Source organism: Rhagoletis zephyria, unplaced genomic scaffold, assembly GCF_001687245.7.
Source record: "Rhagoletis zephyria isolate East Lansing unplaced genomic scaffold, Rhagoletis_zephyria_1.1 Rzeph_scaffold_00080, whole genome shotgun sequence".
In the NCBI taxonomy this organism is placed as follows: domain Eukaryota; kingdom Metazoa; phylum Arthropoda; class Insecta; order Diptera; family Tephritidae; genus Rhagoletis; species Rhagoletis zephyria.
In genome coordinates this window covers 524,464-544,776 of record NW_016157164.1, presented here as the reverse complement: position 1 = coordinate 544,776, position 20,313 = coordinate 524,464, and the positions used below count along the sequence as shown (strand labels likewise).

The window sequence follows — 20,313 nt, the reverse complement described above, 5'->3', positions numbered from 1 at the left end:
TGAAAATAACAAAATTTCTATAGCTTTTCCTACTTTTTCAATGGCCACTGTCAATTGGAAATAGTTGTGAACGGCAATAGCAATAAGTAGTTGATTTGTAAACAAGTTGAGTTGTCTCAGACACAACTCAACTAAGCTAAGTTGTAAACCGTAATAGGGGCCTTATCATGGTACAATTATTAAAGGTATTGTCTTCCCAGAGAGTTTTGTCTCACATCGAAATTCATGCTCCCTTATTTTCATTTGGAAGCACTTCAATGTTGATTCTTTTATTTTAAATTGGCTTTGCTTTTGGTTTTCGCTCAATTAAATTTTTATAATTTTTCAAAACAAAGAAAAAAAATCGTTTGAAATAAATTGGGCAATACAAATTTTTGAAATGTTTATTTTTCGGTTCGGTTTCGGTTTTAAGTTCTCTGCCAGAAGGTTCGTTTAAAAAAAATACAAATACATATTCGCATTCGCAGCCTCGGAGCTTCTGCATTAATTTCAACATTCGCATTCGCTTTCGCATTCGCAATAATCAATGCGGAGCTTTTGCGAATGCGAATATTGTGCAAGTGCACTGATGGAACGTATATCTGGCAAGCAAAATAAAAATGTTAGCTAATATCTACTAACTAACTAACTATCGAACATAAAAAAACTGGATGCATCGCTAGTTTTTTTCTACATAAGTGTAATCATTTTTTTTTCATAGAACGGCTTATTATGATTAAGTTCCGTGTTTTCTTTTATTACTTAGCAGAAAAACACTGTTTTTACTACGCAAATACTCCTCTGTGTGCTCGAAAACAAAAACATTTATTTTAATTTTGTCAAAATTTGCGCGTAGCGAAATAAAAGTAAAATGGAATGTGAAAAAGTTGACAGCCAAGTTCACAAATCTAATAAGAACCATTTTAAGGCGAATTTAATACCTATTGAGGAGTGGGACTTGGGTCGCAATATATCGTTAGTATAGTATGAAAAGGACGTAACTCACCTCGTCGCTGAAATACAAAAAGCCGTAACTAACTAAAAATCCAAAATTCACTGTTTGATAGATTATGATGCATTTCATCGAATCATAAGTCCCCACATCGCTTTATGCAATAATAAGATTTTAGTTAGTTGTGGCTTTTTTGCATTTCAGCCACAATGTGAAATGCGCCCTATCCATACTATATTAACGATGTGTTGAAAATTTGCGTACATTTGCCTCAAAATATCAAAGAACATTGAGCACATGGAATGAAAAAACAAAACGGATTTGATATGGTACTGACAGCGGTGAGTAAGTAATTGTGATATACTGCAATTAGGAAAAGTCGATCTCAGCTAATAAAAAAAAAAAACTAATTAGAAGCTATTCATTACAGGTGAACCATTTCAAAAAGTCACCCGGGAACTAAGCAGATCTGAAACCTTCATCCGTGATTCCAATAATTCAAATTATTTAAAAAAAGGGGCTTCCGTTTTAACAAAATAACAAGATTTTGAACTAATTCGGCTGGCAGCAACGACTTTCAAACAGAATTTTCTTCGAAATTTTCATTCCCAGAAAATCACATTTTATTTGCCATATCTACCTATTTACAATCTCGCTATAAGCACACATTTTTCAAACCAGTCACAGAAGAAAGAACTAAAAATGAATTACAAAAACTAAAATCGAAAATCGCTGATGATGTTACAGGTTCTCCAAATTCTGAAACAACCAAAAGAATGAGAATGAAGAATTCTATGGAAAATAACGGTGTTTAAATATACTTGACATACTCATTCGCACTCGCATCCGCGGATGTTAGCTTTTAAACATCCGCATTCGCATCCGCGGATGTCTAAAATTCCACATTCGGAACATCCCTAATATATAGTACATGGTGAATAGAAATATCCTTTTTCCCTTACAGTCAACCTTTTAGTGTGGGCAACAATGATATTTTCCAAATAAGGCAGATCGGAATATGCGCTCTCTGGGAAGACAATACCCGTAATTATTGAACCATGGGGCCTTATTAAATGCGTTAGCTAGACGAGGACAAGACGACAAGTGTTAGTGTAACATCAAACATATTTTACACCGGGGAATGGCCACATTTTTTCGAAGAAACGAAATCACCATAAGAATGTATTCCGCGATAACAGGAATTTATTTCTTTTTGAAAAATAGCGGATAATTTTGTTCTTTATTGCAAAAAAAAAATATTTAAGTTAAATTTACAATTTTATTTCTATACATACTTATGTAAGTGAATACGCTCTGAATGTGTAATGTGTTACTTTTACCAGTGTTTTTGTACATTTTTGAATAAAATTCAATCGATTTTTACACAAGAAAATTAGAGCTATTTATTTTTTTAAATGCATATTTTAAGCAAGGGCAACATTTTTTGGAAGAAACGAAATCACCATAAGAATGTATTCCGCAATAACAGGAATTTATTTCTTTTTGAAAAATAGTCGATAATTTTGTTATTTATTGCAAAAAAAATATTTAAGTTAAATTTACAATTTTATTTCTATACATACATGTGGGTGTTTCCTAGAAAGTGTCAACCAAGAGCAACAAAAAATAAAATTTTGCTTGGACAAAATGTGTAGATGCCAATCGATAACTGCATATTTTGTCTTTCATCCACCAAAATATTGGACTAATTGGTCCAATCCATTTCAAGATATTTGCGTCTTTCCAACTACACTTAAAATTTTTTTTTCGGAGAAATCATACCTTCCAGAACGCCTTAATCATTTTGGTACACGATTAAAAAGAATTGGAACTCTATACAAAAATTTAGTATGTTATGCTCCGCAAGCCCTACAACAAAAACAATGTAAACATATACTAGGAAAGGTCTATATAAAGTTAAATTACAAATCGTGCTTTTTTCCAGCGTTCGGACGCAAAATATAGTTTACGTACAAAAAAAAATAGTCGTAAAGTTTATTTTATTTGTCAAAATTTTAATACAAAAGCTAGTTTTGGTTACTCTTGCCAGTCGCATAAAATTTTTTTCGGAAAGCTATAGGATTATCGATTGTAACTTACAATATGAACAAAAGTTATTTGAAGCGTTCGGACGTTCCGATTTTCAATATACTTACAATTTGTTGTTGTCCGAACGCTTCAAATAACTTTTGTTCATATTCTTCTATGTGGGACTTGTTACACACAAAATTGAGTATACGGTTTTTTTGATAGTATTTGAAATTTGCACATTATTGTACTAGAACTGAATGGACTATAAAACTGCATACCCGATTTTTTTAGAAATTCGTGTTAAAAAGTTTGCTTTGCAGATTTTTCATAATTTTCGTACACAGCTTAATATTTAGATTTAAATGGGGTTTGCTAAAATATAAGCCATATTTTAATACAAAACTAAAATAAAAATTAGCATGTAAAACATTGCGAATATTAACAAAAACAAACTGTATACTCAACTTTGTGAGTAACAGTATATAGATACAGTACATATCGACGCCTCCAAACCATGCTATGTCAGCTTAGACTTAGTCAGACTTAGCATAGTATGGTTTGGAGGCGTCGATATGTACGTCTGCTTATACGAAGAAATGACTTCAACGAACGTTAACTAAGGCCTTCATATAGATGTAGATTTATTTACAATAAAACCCCATATTTGCATTAAAAAAACGAGTGTGTTTAAATCCTTATACAAAAAATTTTATCATTGAAAAAAATCGGAACGTCCGAACGGGAACGTCCGAATAACTTCGAACAGTTTTCGGCAGCTACTAAACATCGTTAGGAAGTTTAAGTTGACGCAATGGTTATGGCTGCTTATTATTCTAACATTTTCATTTTTTTGTACCGTTAATAGATTAGCAGAATTTAGCAAAAATCATCAGTCATCTTCGATACGAGTTCCATTTTGGGAACGTCCGAACGGGAACTTTTAATCGCTATACACTTACCATAGAACATTTATGGAAAATATTTTTATTGATTTCAGATAGGTATTGATGATGACTACTCATGACAAAAACTTTGTGTTCATTCAGAGCTTACTATAGTTGTTATGATGAAAAAAGTGTATCCAAACGGAACGTCCGTAATGCAGGAAACACCCATATGTAAGTGAATACGCCCTGAATGTGTAATATTTTACATTTACCAGTGTTTTTGTACATTTTGAATAAAATTCAATAGATTTTTACACAAGAAAATTTGAGCTATTTATTTTTTTAAATGCATATTTTAAGCATGTTTTTGATATTATTCGTGCATATTTATGCATATTTCTTATTTTATCGTGTGTGTTTTAAGCGCTTAAAATCATGTTTTTACGGCATATTTTTGGTTGCCCTAATTATTATTATACATACAATGTATGCATGTAGTCATCAATACATATTTATTTGTAAATAATCAGTAGTGTTTCTCATGAAAACTTAAAAAAAATTTTAAGACTCGTACCTTAGATATTTACAGTTATATGTAGGTATATATGTATGCATGCTAAAATTGTATCGTATGTCAGCTTTCAGACACGTCAAGTCTTGCTTTCAAGTCTGCTCGTTCACAAGCGAAGGAGGTGAGAAAAGAGGGGAAGAGTACAGATACCACGGTACCGTCAATTCGTTTCAAGTTTTCTTGTCTATTTGGATCTTTTCGTTACTTTCCATTTAAAGAACCAAGAACTTGAAATCAATAAAAGTTGACGCGTCTGGAAGCAAATAGAATACACAAAAAAGAATGCGAAAAAAATTGCTTTCAAGACTTGACGTGTCTGAAAGGGTCTATGCACTTAATATCCATGTAGGAGAGAGTTCGTTTCCAAATTTCGTACGTAACATGTGTGCACTCAACAGTTTCCCGAACTTTGGAATTGTTGCATCGCCGCAGCCAATGCGGATGATGATGCTGTCATCACTTCTGATGATGTCTCAGCAACAGACGAGGATGTTGGCGCCGACGCCGTCTCTGTCGACGAAGTGGTGGGTTGGGTTTTGCTTGCCGGTTTTATGTCATCAATTTGTATAAGTTGTTCAATGGGTATTAGAGAGAGCTCACCACCGGGTTGCGGCATGGGCGGTAACTTAGCCAAAGCCTTTGGAATATATTGCGGAATAGCATGTATGTACATATATGAATATTAAAAGAATATTTTACCTTAGCGTGTTCGATGGCAATATTTGCTGCCTTCTCCGCTTCCCGCTGTCGTCGTTCTTTTAGTTTCAATGAGAAGATGCCAACCGACCTTGCGCTTTTCACAAGCTTCTGCTTTAAACGCGACTTTTTGGCTGCAAGCTCGGCTGCTGTATGAAAAATAAGAAATTTGCGCGACTATTAGTTAATGATTCACACAATTCTTATCAACGTCCTAGCTAGAGTAGCATTTAAAACTATAAGCTTCAGGCAAAGTTAAATTGAGATGGTGGTGTTCTAATTACGAAAGAAACATTGCCTAAAGTAGTTTAATAGAGAGCCGTGTAAAATCAGCAATATGCAATATTGGATTCACGTACATACCTTGCAGTGAACAGCCAAACCAATTAGAAAAAATACTAGTTCATTAACTAGTAGGTATGTGTCTACCAGTTCGACAAATTCGAAGAACTTAAGCATTCAGCGACATCTGCCTTTGACTTGCCAAAGCTTAAAATTAACGTTCTGAGATCGCGGGTTCTAGGCCGCTTGGAGGAGTTTAAGATTTTTAAAGTTAAATCAATGTAAAAAAAATAATTATTACAATTTAAATATAAATAGCAAATTAGAAAATCGAACTGCATTGCAGAATAAACATATGGAAAAAATGCTTTTCAAAAAAAAAAAATTTAAAGAAATATTTTTTTAAATTAAATTAAAAAATTACAATAGAAACTAAAAAAAAAAAATAAAAAACAAATAAAAAAGTATGTAAAATTTTCCCTGCGCTAGGACTTGAACTTGGGGCCTCAGACATACCACGCGAGTGCTTTGCTTTGTCGGCCATTGCGTCTGTTGGAGCGCCGCGAGCAAAAAGGTATACTTATGCTTTTCACGGGGGATGAATTGGCAGACTATCTCATCAACTGGTATGATGCTACTAGTATTTCTACTAGTAGATGATGATGCATAGCCTGACAATTGACATCTCGTAGGACATCGCAATGTTAAAAACGCCAGCGCTAACATTGAAAAGGGATAGAACGTGAACTTGTTGGGCTGAAACGCAAACTGTTAGAGTTTTAGTTCACAACTAGTAACTTTCCTGCAGGGTAGTTGCTAGATTTTTCAGAGCTTAACACATGCATGGAAATCTCAACAGGTCTTAGATATTATTGCGTAGCCCAATTTCATTCCGCCCGTTACAAAAATTCATTTGATTGGCAGCTCAGAGAATTACGTGTTTATAATTTTATAAGAATGCCTTATAGGCATTACTAAAATTACTCGTTTTGGGCTTACGTCGAGCTAGTCACTGCAATACTGCATGCAGGGAACAAACTTCTCACCAATTATCGAAATAATTTTTTAGTTATTCTAGAAGCTCTTCCAGCCGGTAATTTAAAAAAGCGAAAACAAGTTTCTTTTTTTCCTCCTACACACTTTGGCGTTATTTTTGCCTTCTTCAGGGAGTATATTTTTATTAATTTGGAATAAAACATAAAAAAACGCAACCCATTAGATACAATAAATATAACATATTGCAATATGACAACAATTCGTTAACATACACAAATGCACGAATAAAATTGTTCACGATACATCTGTTTATTTTTCTTTGACACCAAACCTTTGCTTAATTTCACTGTTGCCAACTTCCAGCTTTTCGCACCAAATTTAGTGGGTATTCAAAACGGGAAAATTTTTGAGTTTGGTGCTTGGTTCTTTGGTTTTAGTTTGAAAACACCACATTTGCAAATCTTAAAAAAATTGAAGCAAATCTTATAACAATCGTGGGTGTGGTAAGCAACTCTACAAAAATTTTAACAAAATCATGGCACAGTGGCAATCATATGCGAGAACACAGTATGTGGCAGCACCTTCAATCATGCCAGAAGAAATCGACCTTCGTGTAAGAAACATTGATTTTTATTAATTTGAGTCGGCATCCTTACAATAAAATTATGTTTGCATTAAAGTCCATTAAATACACCAATAAAAATTTGGTGCTTTTTCAAATTCAAAACTTGGCAATACTGCCGTTTGTTCGATGCTTCTTCTTTTTCTTGTTGAGTTCGTCTTGCTCTCTCATTCTGATATTTGTAGATGTCACGCCCGGTTGCTCTCAGCTCGATTGGCGTAATCTTATATTATATCATTCTTGTCATCGCGTCCTGTATTCTTTCTTGTATTCGTAGACCTTTTAATGTTAATCTTGCCCTCTCCCTCCTTTCTAAGTGTTATATTTAGGTGTTTTCGAAGTCTGCTATCCTTTGCATTTTATTTCGTAAACAACATTGTCTGCTGATTTTGTCTTTTGTTTTACTGAAAATTGTGCTAAGTGTGTAGTTTGGTTTGTGAGCAAAGGTAATATTTTCGTTTCGAATGTTTTTGTATAATATTTTATTGCCGTTAATCCATCTATACATGTATGTGACTCCAGCAAATTTTTTGTGTTCATGTTTATTTACAGCTTCTCATGCATGCTCATGCTTGCTGACTTTCCTTTACTTATTGTTGTTGCTATAAGTTTACTTATTATATTATTAGGGCACCCGTTTTTTGTAATATGTTCTTTCTATCTTTCTGTTTTTTGCATTACTGAACTCCTGGTCTCTCAACCCTTTTTATGAGATTTATAGCAGTGTTCCTCTTTTGCGTCCAGGGGGGATTCGAGTGATAACACGGTGCTTCAGTGTCATGAAATACACCCGAAACAAATCCTAGTGTAGGTTGTAGCTATGATCGAGTGCAACACGAAAATGGTTTCCGTATAGTTCCTGAACCCTCCATTTTTTCTATTATTAAAAAAAAACCGTTATGTTCGTACTTGATGAACTTGTCTATTAACAGATTGACTATTTTTCATCCGATTTAAAAACCGAAAATATTTTGAAAAGAGGATTTATAGGCCTTTAAAATGAGTAAAACAGTATATTGTTAGACTTAGTTAAATTAAATAAGCCCCTATTTTTCTTAACTTTTTAAACTTTGACCGTCGCTGATTTCAAATATTTCTAAGAAAGTTGCTAAACATGTAGTATTTACCAAAAATAACATTTATGTTCTAATAAATTTATACCTCACCTAATCGAATTGCATAAAAGTTGTCAAAGTTAAGCAATTAAAGCAAAAATATAGTCTTGAACTTATATGTGTATATGTGCTAGGGTAATTGACTCGGTTTTTCCAAACCGGTTTCCATCGTTTTTTCGGAAACATATTTCTGGATTTTTCGAATATCGAATAAACCGGAATTTTTGATCGAAGAAACCGGGTTTTTTCATTTCATCCAAATCTTGACCTATGAATAAGACTTTTAGGTTTTTCAAAGTTTTGCAGTTTAAGGGAAGCCCCTGAATAGTTTCAAAATTATATCCTAGATTATTTGGGGATGAACAGTATATCATATTTGATTGTAATAAACGAATGCTTGGCACTTAAAAAAAAAAAAACCCGCGGGCGTTATTGCCTTTTCGAAAACGATATTAAGCCCGCACGCTTTATTGCCTTTTGCCGGTGGGCATTATTTCCCTTTCGATATGGCAATAACGCCCGCGGGCATTATTTCATCTTTATTGTGGCTCTTGTCTCCATTTTAGAATATATGTACATCCAAAACCCTCTGTTCTAAATAAAAACTAACTAATATGATAACATTGAACTAAATATTTGTTTTCCTTTATTATACGAACAAATTTAATTTAACTAATTTCAATGCATATATTTAATTCATATGTATGTATGTACATGCGTACAAAAATTAAATAATTCAAATTTTCAACAAAAAAAACTCGATAAGTGCACCAGTGTTTTTTATTGGAAAAATAAGAAAACAAAAGCACCAGATTTTAGTTTGAAATACAATTAAGTTTGGCGGTTTATTTAATATGAATATTAAAATTCAAGGGGGCTTACAATATTACCTTGCTTGTGAAGTGGTGTGGTGGCGGAACGTCCGTGATCGCTGGTGATTAAAATCCAATAGAAAGTCTAAAGAATTAGAAACTGAAGTCGAACCCTCTAAACGCTTTAAGAGTTCCGTTTTCAGGGGAAATTTAACGAAAGTGCACTGACAGGAAAAGTGCAGTTTTTCTTTTTGTCTTGTTTCACATACGAATGTGTATGTGTGTGCATCTGTTAAATTAACATTAGGGTGGTACACCCGATATTTTAATTTAAGAATTTGATTTAGCGTGGAGGCCTAAACATACCGGCCCCTTGCTATAAGCAACGTCTCAAAGATGATTCAGCCACCACACCTAATTTTACATTTATTTACATTGTAAATTATGTTCTTTCACATTGTAAGTTCTGCCGCAGGTTAGTCCTTGCCCGGGGATCTAGTCCGACCCTTCTCCGGTCCTCATTGCAGTTACTAGCTAAGGGGAAAAAATGGAAGAAAAAAGCTAATAAGGAAAAAGGGTGTGGTTGATCATTTCATTGCACTTTTATTTAAATTCGGTATGTATTCATGAATACTAAATATAAAATTTTAAATGTTTTGTCACATTTGGTGAGCTCCTGATATAATCAGCCCGAACATGGAAGCTTGCGCCAGTAAACCGCCGATCGTTGTTGGCGGAGTGCCACATACCATGACCTGGGCGTACACATCAGCGCCAAGTGTTAGTCGAGTGGGGGTGGCCCGATAGAACTGTGGATCCGCCAGACGCATAAATTGAAACGGCGTCGCTATCGTTGGGTCGATGTTAGCCGCGGGGCTGAGTCGGTTGTATCGCGTAACTAGCCTGGCCTGAGTATTTACCCGTTCCGCGACCCCGTACTTTCCTCGCAGCACGAGGGAACATGTTTTCGCGCGGGCGTTGCTGGCTTCGAGCTGAAGCTCCCGTGCTAGGTCCCTGTCGATGGTACTGCTGGGGGCGCAAGANATGGTGTGTTTACCTTGGCCTCCCACCCGAAAGAATAAACAATTTCATTATTTGTTCGCATGGTGCGGAACTTCGCTGAATCGGTTAAACCGCAAGTGCTTATGAATGTGCTTGGTAATATCACAATTTTAATGATTTATTTTGATATTACTAAAATATAGGGCACGTCAAAATTGATTCACTCACGATTTTATAAAAAGAAAATTCATATGTGCTAAGCCTTGCTTTGTTTCGAGCAAATCCAAGTAGCAGGGAATAAGTTGCGTAGTAGATTTTTAGTTTTGCGATCGTAGGAGAGTCCCAACCCTGGCTGCGTTGTCAACCAAGAGCGTAAATTGACATTTACGTTCTTATGTTAGAGATGTGATAGTCAACACATATGAGTATTCATATTCCGTACCGATTTAAAGGTATCCGGTACTTTCGATACTCGGTGTCGGACAAAAAAAAATAATAATAATAATAGTTTTATAATATACGCACGACAGCCAAACATATGGAAGTATTTTTGAGAGGTAAAGCCCATTAGCGAACTTTTATATATATATATATATATATATATTTTTTTTTATTGTAAATACTGATTTTTTTTTATTGTAAATACTGATTTTTTTTATTGTAAATACTGATTTTTATTTTTTTTATTGTAAATACTGATTCCACACCGCGCCTTTACGGAGGGAAGAACGAAAATTAGATAAAGTTATTAGTTAAGTTATCGAAGTTTCAGTAAAGTTATGTGAACAATTATTATTCCTTTGAAAAAATGGACTGGTAAAATTATGCAACAAGTGATTTAAGTGTGCTTATATTACCAAGGTATAATGCATTGAATCGGTATCGGTTAGCAACACCGAAACTTTGGGTACCGAGTATTGCGGCAACTTTGCACATCACTATTTTTAAAATGACACTTTCATCCATGATAAAAACATTAGAAGGTAAAACCATTCTCTCAATTCGTCGGCCATGATTTTTTTCTGACGTTTGCAAACATTTTAAAATCATATAAAATTGAAAATAAAAAAATGAAATTGTTCACAATTGTTGTTGTTTGAGATTAAAAATGAGAATTTGTGTGTGAGCCTGAGCTCGAATTTTAAAATTATATTGTTGGCAAACGTCAGACTGCCTCTCAATGATTTTACCTTGTAATGTTTTTATCATGCTTTCATCGATGTCAATTGCAGCACATATAAGAATTTCCTGAATGGCACGAGTGTTTACGAGGCGGTAAGTTGCGTATTTTTGCTTGTAGTATTTTAATTTGATAGTTTTTGTCCTTCCTTTCAGCTCTCGTTGGAAATATACCACCCAGAACATTCATTCACTCAAGTACAGCATATTTGACACTCATAACCGAGTTCGCCGGAAAGATGAATGGGGAATTCTTGTATGCAGAATGGAAAGTGCGGAATTTTCATATGCAGGCGCTACTCGCAACACCAATTCCTCTCGGAAAAAGCAAACCAAGTATCGCGAAATATGCATTAATCTAATATGAAGCTTTTATTCAACCCAAATTATCTAGCTAATATCTTTTCTTCTTTACAGCGCTTTTCGCCTTCCGTCTTTGCCATCTTTGACCCTACTTGGTTATAATTCATCTAAAACGTGCTACATCTTTTATATTTGGGTACTGAATACACCTAAAATAATAAAAACTTCAAGAAATCTTTGGGAATTATGCTATTGTTCTGCCCGACTTTTGGTATTATATTAATGGTTGAACAGGATACAGCAGGGTACCGATTTTCAGGCAATACCTGCCCATATATATGTAATATTAAACGAAAAATTTTAACTCGAACATTTCCACGATTGAAGGAAGTTGATCATATCATGGGTGGTGCAGCCGCATTGGAAAATGTAGATTCCACCCAAGCTGAATGTCCTGCGTGCTCTCACAAAAAATCTTATTTTATGCAAATGCAGACCCGGTCTGCAGATGACCCAATGACCACATTTTATAAGTGTTGCCGAAACTTTGGTGAGTGTTAACTATCTTTTGCCTGGATCTAAGTTTTTGCATTCATACATATGTCCATAGTTGCCAACTTGGTGCCTTAAGCACCAGATTTAGTGCTTTTTGAAAATTTAAATGCCAAAAAAAAATTATTTAGTGCCTAGTGCCCTTTTTAGTGCTTTTTTTCTGAACTAAAATTACTTCGAGATAGTTAAAACCTGCAATAATTTAAAATATTTAAGGTTGTGGCAGCACTGAATTTACAAGAATCTACAAATTGAAATGGACTAAAATACAACCATGATTGATAAAAAAGTTGCAAACCCACCTTGTTAAATTCTATTCACGTTGAAAATGCTAGTACGCAAGTATGTTAAGTATTTGTTTTTCTTTTTTCTAATTATTTGTAAATTTTTTTCTTTTTGCCACCTGAGTAAAACACATCGTTTCTTGGTGCTGAATCCAAATCTGGCCTCACATTTGCTCTAGCACTAGAATAATGAGATATCCTAACCTCAAAGTGCCAAAGACACGGTTTTTAGAGATATTTGAGGTTATATAATGAAAACATCAAATTATTTGCTCATTTCTAATCAGGGCATCATTTTCGTTTGATGCGATTCGATTTTTCTTTCTCGAGATATACCAGTTTTAATGTGCAGTACTTCGGCATTATGTTATGAAAAAAGTATCCCTTGATTCAAAAAAATTTGGTGCTTTTAGTGTGGTAAAATGCTTTTTTTCAAGTTTTTGGTGCTTTTTGAAAATGAAAAGATGGCAACACTGCATATGTCTACATATTTTGTTGAGTAGGCATGGTCGAATGTATATTTCTATTGGTATCATATATTTCTATTGGGGCCATAAATTAGTTCTAATGTCTTCGAAGCTTCGAGATTCGAATTTGAGTCGAATTTTAGCTCCAAACTGGCGAATTTTCGAAATCGAACTTTGTGGTGCTGAAATTCGGATAAAAATCGAATTTTTTTTTTTTTTTTATAAACAAAAAACGAATTTCGTCTTTCTGACGCATTTGCCAAAAATGTGGCTCGAATAGAACTGCTCGTCTTGTTTACTTAAGTATGTAACGTGAAGTTCGTACAAATCTCTCTTGCTCTTGTAGAGCACGAAAAAATAAAGTACATTATACTTCTCAAAAGATTAGTTTCAATATACATTTTGTTAATTTTTAATTTATACAACGAAAATACATATAAATTTTTGGATTTTTCGCTGATATATTTTGAGAAAGAAATACTTGTTATTTGTTTTTACTTTTGGTTGTGAAGATAGGCTGCGGATAATTAATCACTTCAGTGTAAGTTCAATTGCTGGTCTCTTTTTCGATTTGAACTATCATTACAGACAAACTTTTAAATTTTTCAGTAAAAGGTTGTTGAAAATTTGAAAAAATACAAATTAAATCGAATTTGTATCACCATTTATCGAATCGAATAATTGAATGGTTGGGTAATGTTCGACATTCGGAAGAAATCGAATTTCAACCTTATCTGAACCTGGGTGTAGGTTAACGATTCTACCTAATCTCCACTCGTTAGGTGGTAGGTTGTTTTCCTTAATAACGACGAGGTCTCCATTTTTCAAGTTGGCTTGTGGGTATTTCCACTTATTGCGCTTTTGGAGTTCCGACAGGTATTCTGTTTTCCACCTCTTGCAGNCTTGCAGAACGTATGGTGTAGAGCCTTCAGTCTTTGCCAACGATTCACAATCGACGCACGGTGTTCATCAGCGTCGATTTCAGGAGGAGCAAGAAGGTGCCCGCCGACTAAGAAGTGACCTGGAGTAAGTGTCTCTAAGTCTGATTGTTGGTTTGAAGAGGGACTGAGGGGTCGCGAGTTGAGGCATGACTCAACTCTGCATAGAAGGGTCGTAAATTCTTCGAATGTATATTTATAGTTTGAAGCGATTTTTGTGAAGTGGCATTTAAAACTTTTGACTCCCGCCTCCCACAATCCACCCATGTGGGGAGCTGCGGCGGGAATGAAATGCCATGTAAGCATTTGATGGGTGTATTTTGTTATGGTGTTATTGCGGGCATCGGCCATAAAGGCTTTGAATTCTGATCTTAGCGATCGCGAAGCTCCGACAAAGTTGGTACCGTTGTCGGAGTAAACATTTTTTGGGCAACCTCGCCTCCCCACGAATCTTGCAAATGCTGCCAAGAATGATTGTGTGCTTAAATCAGAGGTGGCTTCCAAATGGATCGCCTTGGTTGCAAAGCACACAAACAGACATACGTACCCCTTAGACACCCTGCAACCTCGTCCGTTGTAGTTCTTTATGTCGAAAGGTCCGGTGAAGTCGACACCTGTGTTAGTAAACGCGCGTGAAAATGTGGTGCGTTCTTTAGGAAGAATGCCCATAAGCTGCGTTTGCGACCGTTTTCGGTAGATCGTACAGATCTTACAGTTGTGAATTGTCGATTTGATCATATTCTGGACTCGAGGTATCCAATATTGCGTTCTAATCAAGCGCAACATAAGCTGATTCTCACCATGCAGTGATACTTTGTGAACGAACTGGACTATAAGACGAGACAAGTTGCTATTATATGGAAGGATAATTGGGTGGCGCTCGTTATAAGCGAGATCTAAAGATTTTCCAAGGCGACCACCTGTCCTAATTATATTTTCCTTGTCAATGTATGGGTTCAGGGACAAGATTTCACTTTTTGGACTTATTAATTTTGCCGATCTCAGTGATGAGTACTCCTGACCATAATGCTGCTTCTGGCAGATAATTATTAAGCGTTGAGTCGTTGCTTTGATTTCATCAGCTGAAATCGAACAAGATTCCGCTTGAAATGAAGCTCTAGTGTTACGGCGAGTTCTTTGGGAGAATCTCAGTACGTATGATAGAACTCTCAAAGCTCTCGGTAGATCGGAAAATCTTTCAAGAATATCATTACTAATATCGACTGCCGTGGTCGCATGAACCTGTACCCTTTTTTGTTCTAACTGTGTCTTATAGTCCTTTTCCTGTGTGGGCCATTGTGTTCTTTCTTCTTGCAACCAAGAAGGACCCTCCCACCACAAGGAAGAGGCTACCAATTCTTGCGCAATAATACCCCTGCTAGCTAAATCTGATGGATTTGATGCTGAATCCACATGGAGCCAATTTTGGCTTCCAACTTTCTCAATGATTTTTGTTACGCGATGGGCAACAAATGTTGACCATGAGCAGGGAGGTTTTCGAATCCAGGCTAGGACAATAGTCGAATCTGTCCACAGATGTGTGGTAAACTGGCCTAAAGTGAGATTGCTAACGATCGATTCAACAAGTTCTGCAAGCAGAACAGCACCGCACAGCTCCAATCGTGGTAACGAAATAGTTTTGACCGGTGCCACTCTGGACTTAGCCAGTAGAAGATTGACAAATACCTTTTCCGCTTTTTGAACCCGAAGAAAAATAGTGGCTGCGTATGCCTTTTCTGAGGCATCGCAGAAGCCATGAAGTTCTATTTTATCTGTAGGAGAAAAGTATACCCAACGAGGAATACGAATTTTGTCGATGTGGCAGTAGCTCTCTACAAAGTTTTGCCAACGATCGGACGATGCAGTTGAGACAATTTCGTCCCAACCTGTTCCTTCCAACCAAATGTCTTGCATTATAATTTTTGCTGTAACTACAAATGGCGCGAGCCATCCTAATGGGTCAAATAATTTTGCAATAGCCGAAAGTATTGCTCTTTTTGTAAAGCGAACCTCAGTCTCCAATGGCTTGGCAGTAAAATAAAACTTATCAGAATGGGCATTCCATCTGATGCCCAACGCCTTGACGGTACTGGTGTCCTCAAAATCCAAAAAATCTTCGTTTAAAAGGTGTGATTTGGGTAATCCTTCCAGTATTTTTTCGCAGTTGGATGTCCATTTTCGTAGCGGGAATCCAGCAGATTGTAAAACCATTGATACCTCGTCTTTAGCTTTGATGGTAGATTCGATGGTATGTCCTCCTGCTAAAACATCGTCGACATACATACATTTTTTCAATATATCTGAAGCTACAGGATATAAACTCTCTACATCGTCAGCTAATTGAAGTAGGGTTCTAATTGCTAAGTAAGGTGCGCAATTAACACCGAAGGTAACCGTGTTCAGTTCATATAAATTAATTGGTTCGCTTGAGCTTTTTCGGAAAACAATACGTTGATATTTGGTTTGATCAGGGTTTAATAAAATTTGGCGATACATCTTTTCGATGTCGCTGTTAAACACATATTGAAATAGTCTCCACCGTAATATTAAAATTGTCAAGTCACTTTGCAGGACTGGACCTGGGTGGAGGATGTCGTTGAGACTGACTCCGTTTGCAGTCGGACACGATGCGTTAAAGACTACTCGCACTTTGGTGGTAGTGCTTTCCTCTTTCCTGACAGCATGATGAGGTAGGAAGTAGTTCTCACATTCGTCTCCAGGAATATGTTCAGGAATCCGAGTCATGTGGCCCAATGTCTCGTATTCAGACAAGACCCTATTGTATTCTGATTGTAAAGGTGGATCCTTTGCTAAACGCGTTTCACTTCGAAAAAATTGTGAGCAAGCGATCTTAAGTGACGGACCTAATCGTACGTTAGTTGGAAAATCCTGTTTGAACGGCAGTGACACAATATATTTGCCTGCTTTATTCCGTTTAGTAGTGCTTTTATAAAGTTCCTCGCAATAGGTTTCATCTTTGTTGTAGGTCTTATTTCTTGGGATATCTTCCAATTCCCAAAAGGACGCTAAGCGTTTGTCTAAATTTATTTCGCTAAAAAATGATACGCACTTATTCGCTGGGGTACTTGTGTCAGTTTGACCGGTGAGAATCCAGCCGAAGACGGTTTCCTGAGCAAGAAGAGTTCCCAGTACGTCTTTCCTTATACCGCCTAGCATTATTTGTGCGTAAATATCTCCACCGAGGACAAGATCAACTTGCTCACTTACAAAAAATCTCTTGTCTGCTAAAACTAACTCTGGAAACGCTTGCTTAGTCCTAGCATCGATTTGGCAAGTCGGTAGATTTCCAGTTAATTGTGGTAATACTAACACGGTGGTATCTATATTGATCAGTGGGTCAATTGGTGACCGCAGTTGTATAAAACACGCCTCTTTTACTTGAGCTGAGACTGTGTTATTTATTCCAGATACTTGAGCTTGTATCCTCCTCGAGGGCAGATTAATCCTACGCTTAAGTCTTTCAGTAATGAAAGAGCACTCCGATCCGGAATCTATTAGAGCGCGGGCCGAAAAATTTGTATTATTAAAATATATATTGACTCGGGCGGTCCCTAATAGAATTCCTATGTTGGTATTAGCAAAGCAGGATTGGACATTTTGGGTTGGTCCTTTGTTTGCTTTGGAAGCATCGTGTCTTGCCTGAGCTTGAGCAGAAGTTGACGCGATGTTCTCTAACCCATCGGATACGTTTGTTTGATGCCTTTGGTTCATAGTTGCTTTTGGCTGAAATGCTTGAATGTGAAGGAGCGTGTGGTGTCTTTGGTGACAGATGCTGCAATTAAATGAGCATGTACACCTAGTCACAGTATGTCCAGAAGATAAGCAATTCAAGCAACCATGATTATTTTTAATGAAGGCGATTCTGTCTGCCGTTGTTATTTTAAGAAATTTTTGGCATTTTGACAGTTTGTGATTATTGCCTTTACAAAATTTGCACAGAATCTTGGCTACGCTTGCTTGGTAGGCCCCGTGCCTTTTCTGAGTTTCATTGTTTTTGCTATTTTGGGGCTTTGAAAATCGAGGGTGTTTTACAGCTTTAATATCTGATATTGTTTCAAGTGTTTGAAACCTATTAGAGAGGAATTTATCCATATCCTCCCACTTGGCAATTTCGGTTTTATTTTCAATTGTTTGTTCCCAAAGAGCCAACGTACTCTCTGGCAATTTCGTGGAGCAGAGATATGTAACGATGGCGTCCCAATTGGATACGTCAATTTGATGACATCGCAAAGCCGATAAACAATTATTAATATTTCGCTGTAACTTTTTTAATGAAGTACCGCACTCACTTTCTACTGACTCTAGGTTAAAAAGAATCTTTATCTGCGAATTCACTAGAATGCGTTTATTCTCGAACCTATCACAAAGGTTTTTCCATGCAGTATTGAAGCCCTCGTTTGTAACATCACATTTGCTAACTATCTCTTTGGCCTCCCCCTGAGTTTTCTGGTTCAAATGAAACAACTTTTCTACAGGAGTGAGGCGCTTATTATTGATATAAATGGCCGTAAACATGTCACGGAATGTAGGCCACGAGAGATAATCGCCTTTGAACACATCCGTATCACACGGTGGGAGATGGATGTTGTGTTCTCTGGCCGACATATCCTCGGTATCTTTGTCACTTTTGACGAGCTTCGCATGGAGTTCTGCCATGTTCGACATGCAGCGCAGATAAGTAGAATAGGTACTTTTATACTTAGCCTTCACTGAGGCTGATTTTGCTTCTACCGCACCTGAACTCAAATACTCTTCGTACGCTATCTTTGCTTTCCTCCACATGGCTTTCAGTTCCTCTTGCTGGATGGCAAGAGTGTATTTTGTGTGCTCCGTTTCAGTCATGCTATTGTAGTCGGCCTCAAACTCAGGCACAACATCAGCTAATCGGATAAATGTTTCCATTTTTAAGATCCTAATGAAAATAAGTTACGAGAGCACTTCGAAAATTATAACTTTCCCAAAGTTTTAAGCGAATAAACCACCACAATCAAATAAGTTAACACCGCAATTTAGGTGCAATTTCGCACGGATATCAAATTATTTATTAAATATCAAGCGTAATATATGTATGTAAATATATGTATTTATGTATACTCGCGCACACTAATGAAAATCTTCTAAGATTACAGGAACTGATACTCGCCACCCAACTCTCAGCGAAATATTTGTGTATAAATGTGAAATAATTCAACTGTGCTACGCATATATTATTTTTGTTGATTAATCGTTCAAAGTGATCTTGTGGATGCAGAATTGCAGAAGTTAAAAAGTGTCCCAATGTGAAACCAAATGTGTGTAACAAGTGCAGTCACAAGTGAGGTTATGTATCCTCAACTCAGTGAATTGTTGTTAGTGCCGATGATTTGACCAATTAACAAATGCTTGCAACACGATTGTTTGAAAATATTGAAAGCTAACTCGATGTGAAAAATAATAAAATCGATGCTTTGCAAATTTGAATAAGTGATTTTGAAAACACGAAATTAAATATAATTAAAAAAAAACTTGTAAAAAGTGTGCTCGCTATATATTAAGGTTACACTAACAACTGAGGTGGTGTTAAGTACAGAAAAATTTACTGTAACCCACACTTGTGTATTGCTGCACATATTTGTTCACAACGTTATTTACTAATTAAGTGCGAAAGAACACAAAAAGTGATATCAATGCACTGATGATTTCCACAAGATCACTCGCGATAATTTTGGATCTGCGCAGGTTTTTGGTGTTTTTAAATATTTGCCGTATTACGTATACGAGAAAGTGCAAGAAATTTGAAATGTCAACCACATACCTTTGAAAATCCTGAATGTTTTTTAATGTGGTACTGGTGATTAATTTGGGTGTTGTGTACTGATGTGGTACGTTCCCGACTTATGGTAACTTCACGCTAGTGTTTGTGGCAATTCACCAGTTGATGCTGGCGGACGGTTGTATGCGCAGATGTAATAATCTGGAGATTTGTGACCGCAAGTGACCCTTGACCGCTTGTATATTCAAAGAATGGCGCCTTTGTTTAGCTGCAGTGGACTGTATTTACTTTGCTCTGGTTAATTATAGTTCCTGGCGAAGATGGCCCATGAAAAACCCTGGCGACTTGGTGGGTTTAACCTCGATAAGTGCACCAGTGTTTTTTATTGGAAAAATAAGAAAACAAAAGCACCCGATTTTAGTTTGAAATACAATTAAGTTTGGCGGTTTATTTAATATGAATATTAAAATTCAAGGGGGCTTACAATATTACCTTGGTTATGAAGTGGTGTGGTGGCGGAACGTCCGTAATCGCTGGTGATTAAAATCCAATAGAAAGTTTAAAGAATTAGAAACTGAAGTCGAACCCTCTAAACGGTTTTAAGAGTTCCATTTTCAGGGGAAATTTAACGAAAGTGCACTGACAGGAAAAGTGCAATTTTTCTTTTTGTCTTGTTTCACATACGAATGTGTATGTATGTGCATCTGTTAAATTAACATTAGGGTGGTACACCCGATATTTTAATTTAAGAATTTGATTTAGCGTGGAGGCCTAAACAACTTTAATCGAATAATTTGACGGCAAATTGGGCACAAAATGCTTGTATAAATAATAATAATAATAATAATAATAATAATAATAATAATAATAAT

General features: G+C 36.1%; 2 protein-coding genes across 2 annotated transcripts in view; both read right to left on the bottom strand.

Annotated features, from left to right (window-relative positions):
• Window positions 1-4,212: 4,212 nt before the first annotated feature.
• Window positions 4,213-20,313, bottom strand: part of wwk (anoctamin 8 white walker) — a 499,833-nt gene continuing 483,732 nt past the window's right edge. The window contains exons 16-17 of the mRNA XM_017629247.1: window positions 5,120-5,265; window positions 4,213-5,057 (exon numbers count right to left, since the gene is read on the bottom strand). Coding sequence (XP_017484736.1) covers window positions 4,812-5,057; window positions 5,120-5,265 — 392 coding nt within the window. The 3' untranslated portion in view covers window positions 4,213-4,811. The remainder of the gene's footprint in view (window positions 5,058-5,119; window positions 5,266-20,313) is intronic.
• On the bottom strand, window positions 14,130-18,818 carry LOC108373379 (uncharacterized). The gene is made up of 2 exons (XM_017629254.1): window positions 15,337-18,818; window positions 14,130-15,305 (listed from the first exon to the last, which is right to left on the bottom strand). The coding sequence occupies exons 1-2, from the start codon at window positions 18,589-18,591 to the stop codon at window positions 15,222-15,224; spliced, it is 3,339 nt and encodes a 1,112-aa protein (XP_017484743.1). The 5' UTR covers window positions 18,592-18,818; the 3' UTR covers window positions 14,130-15,221.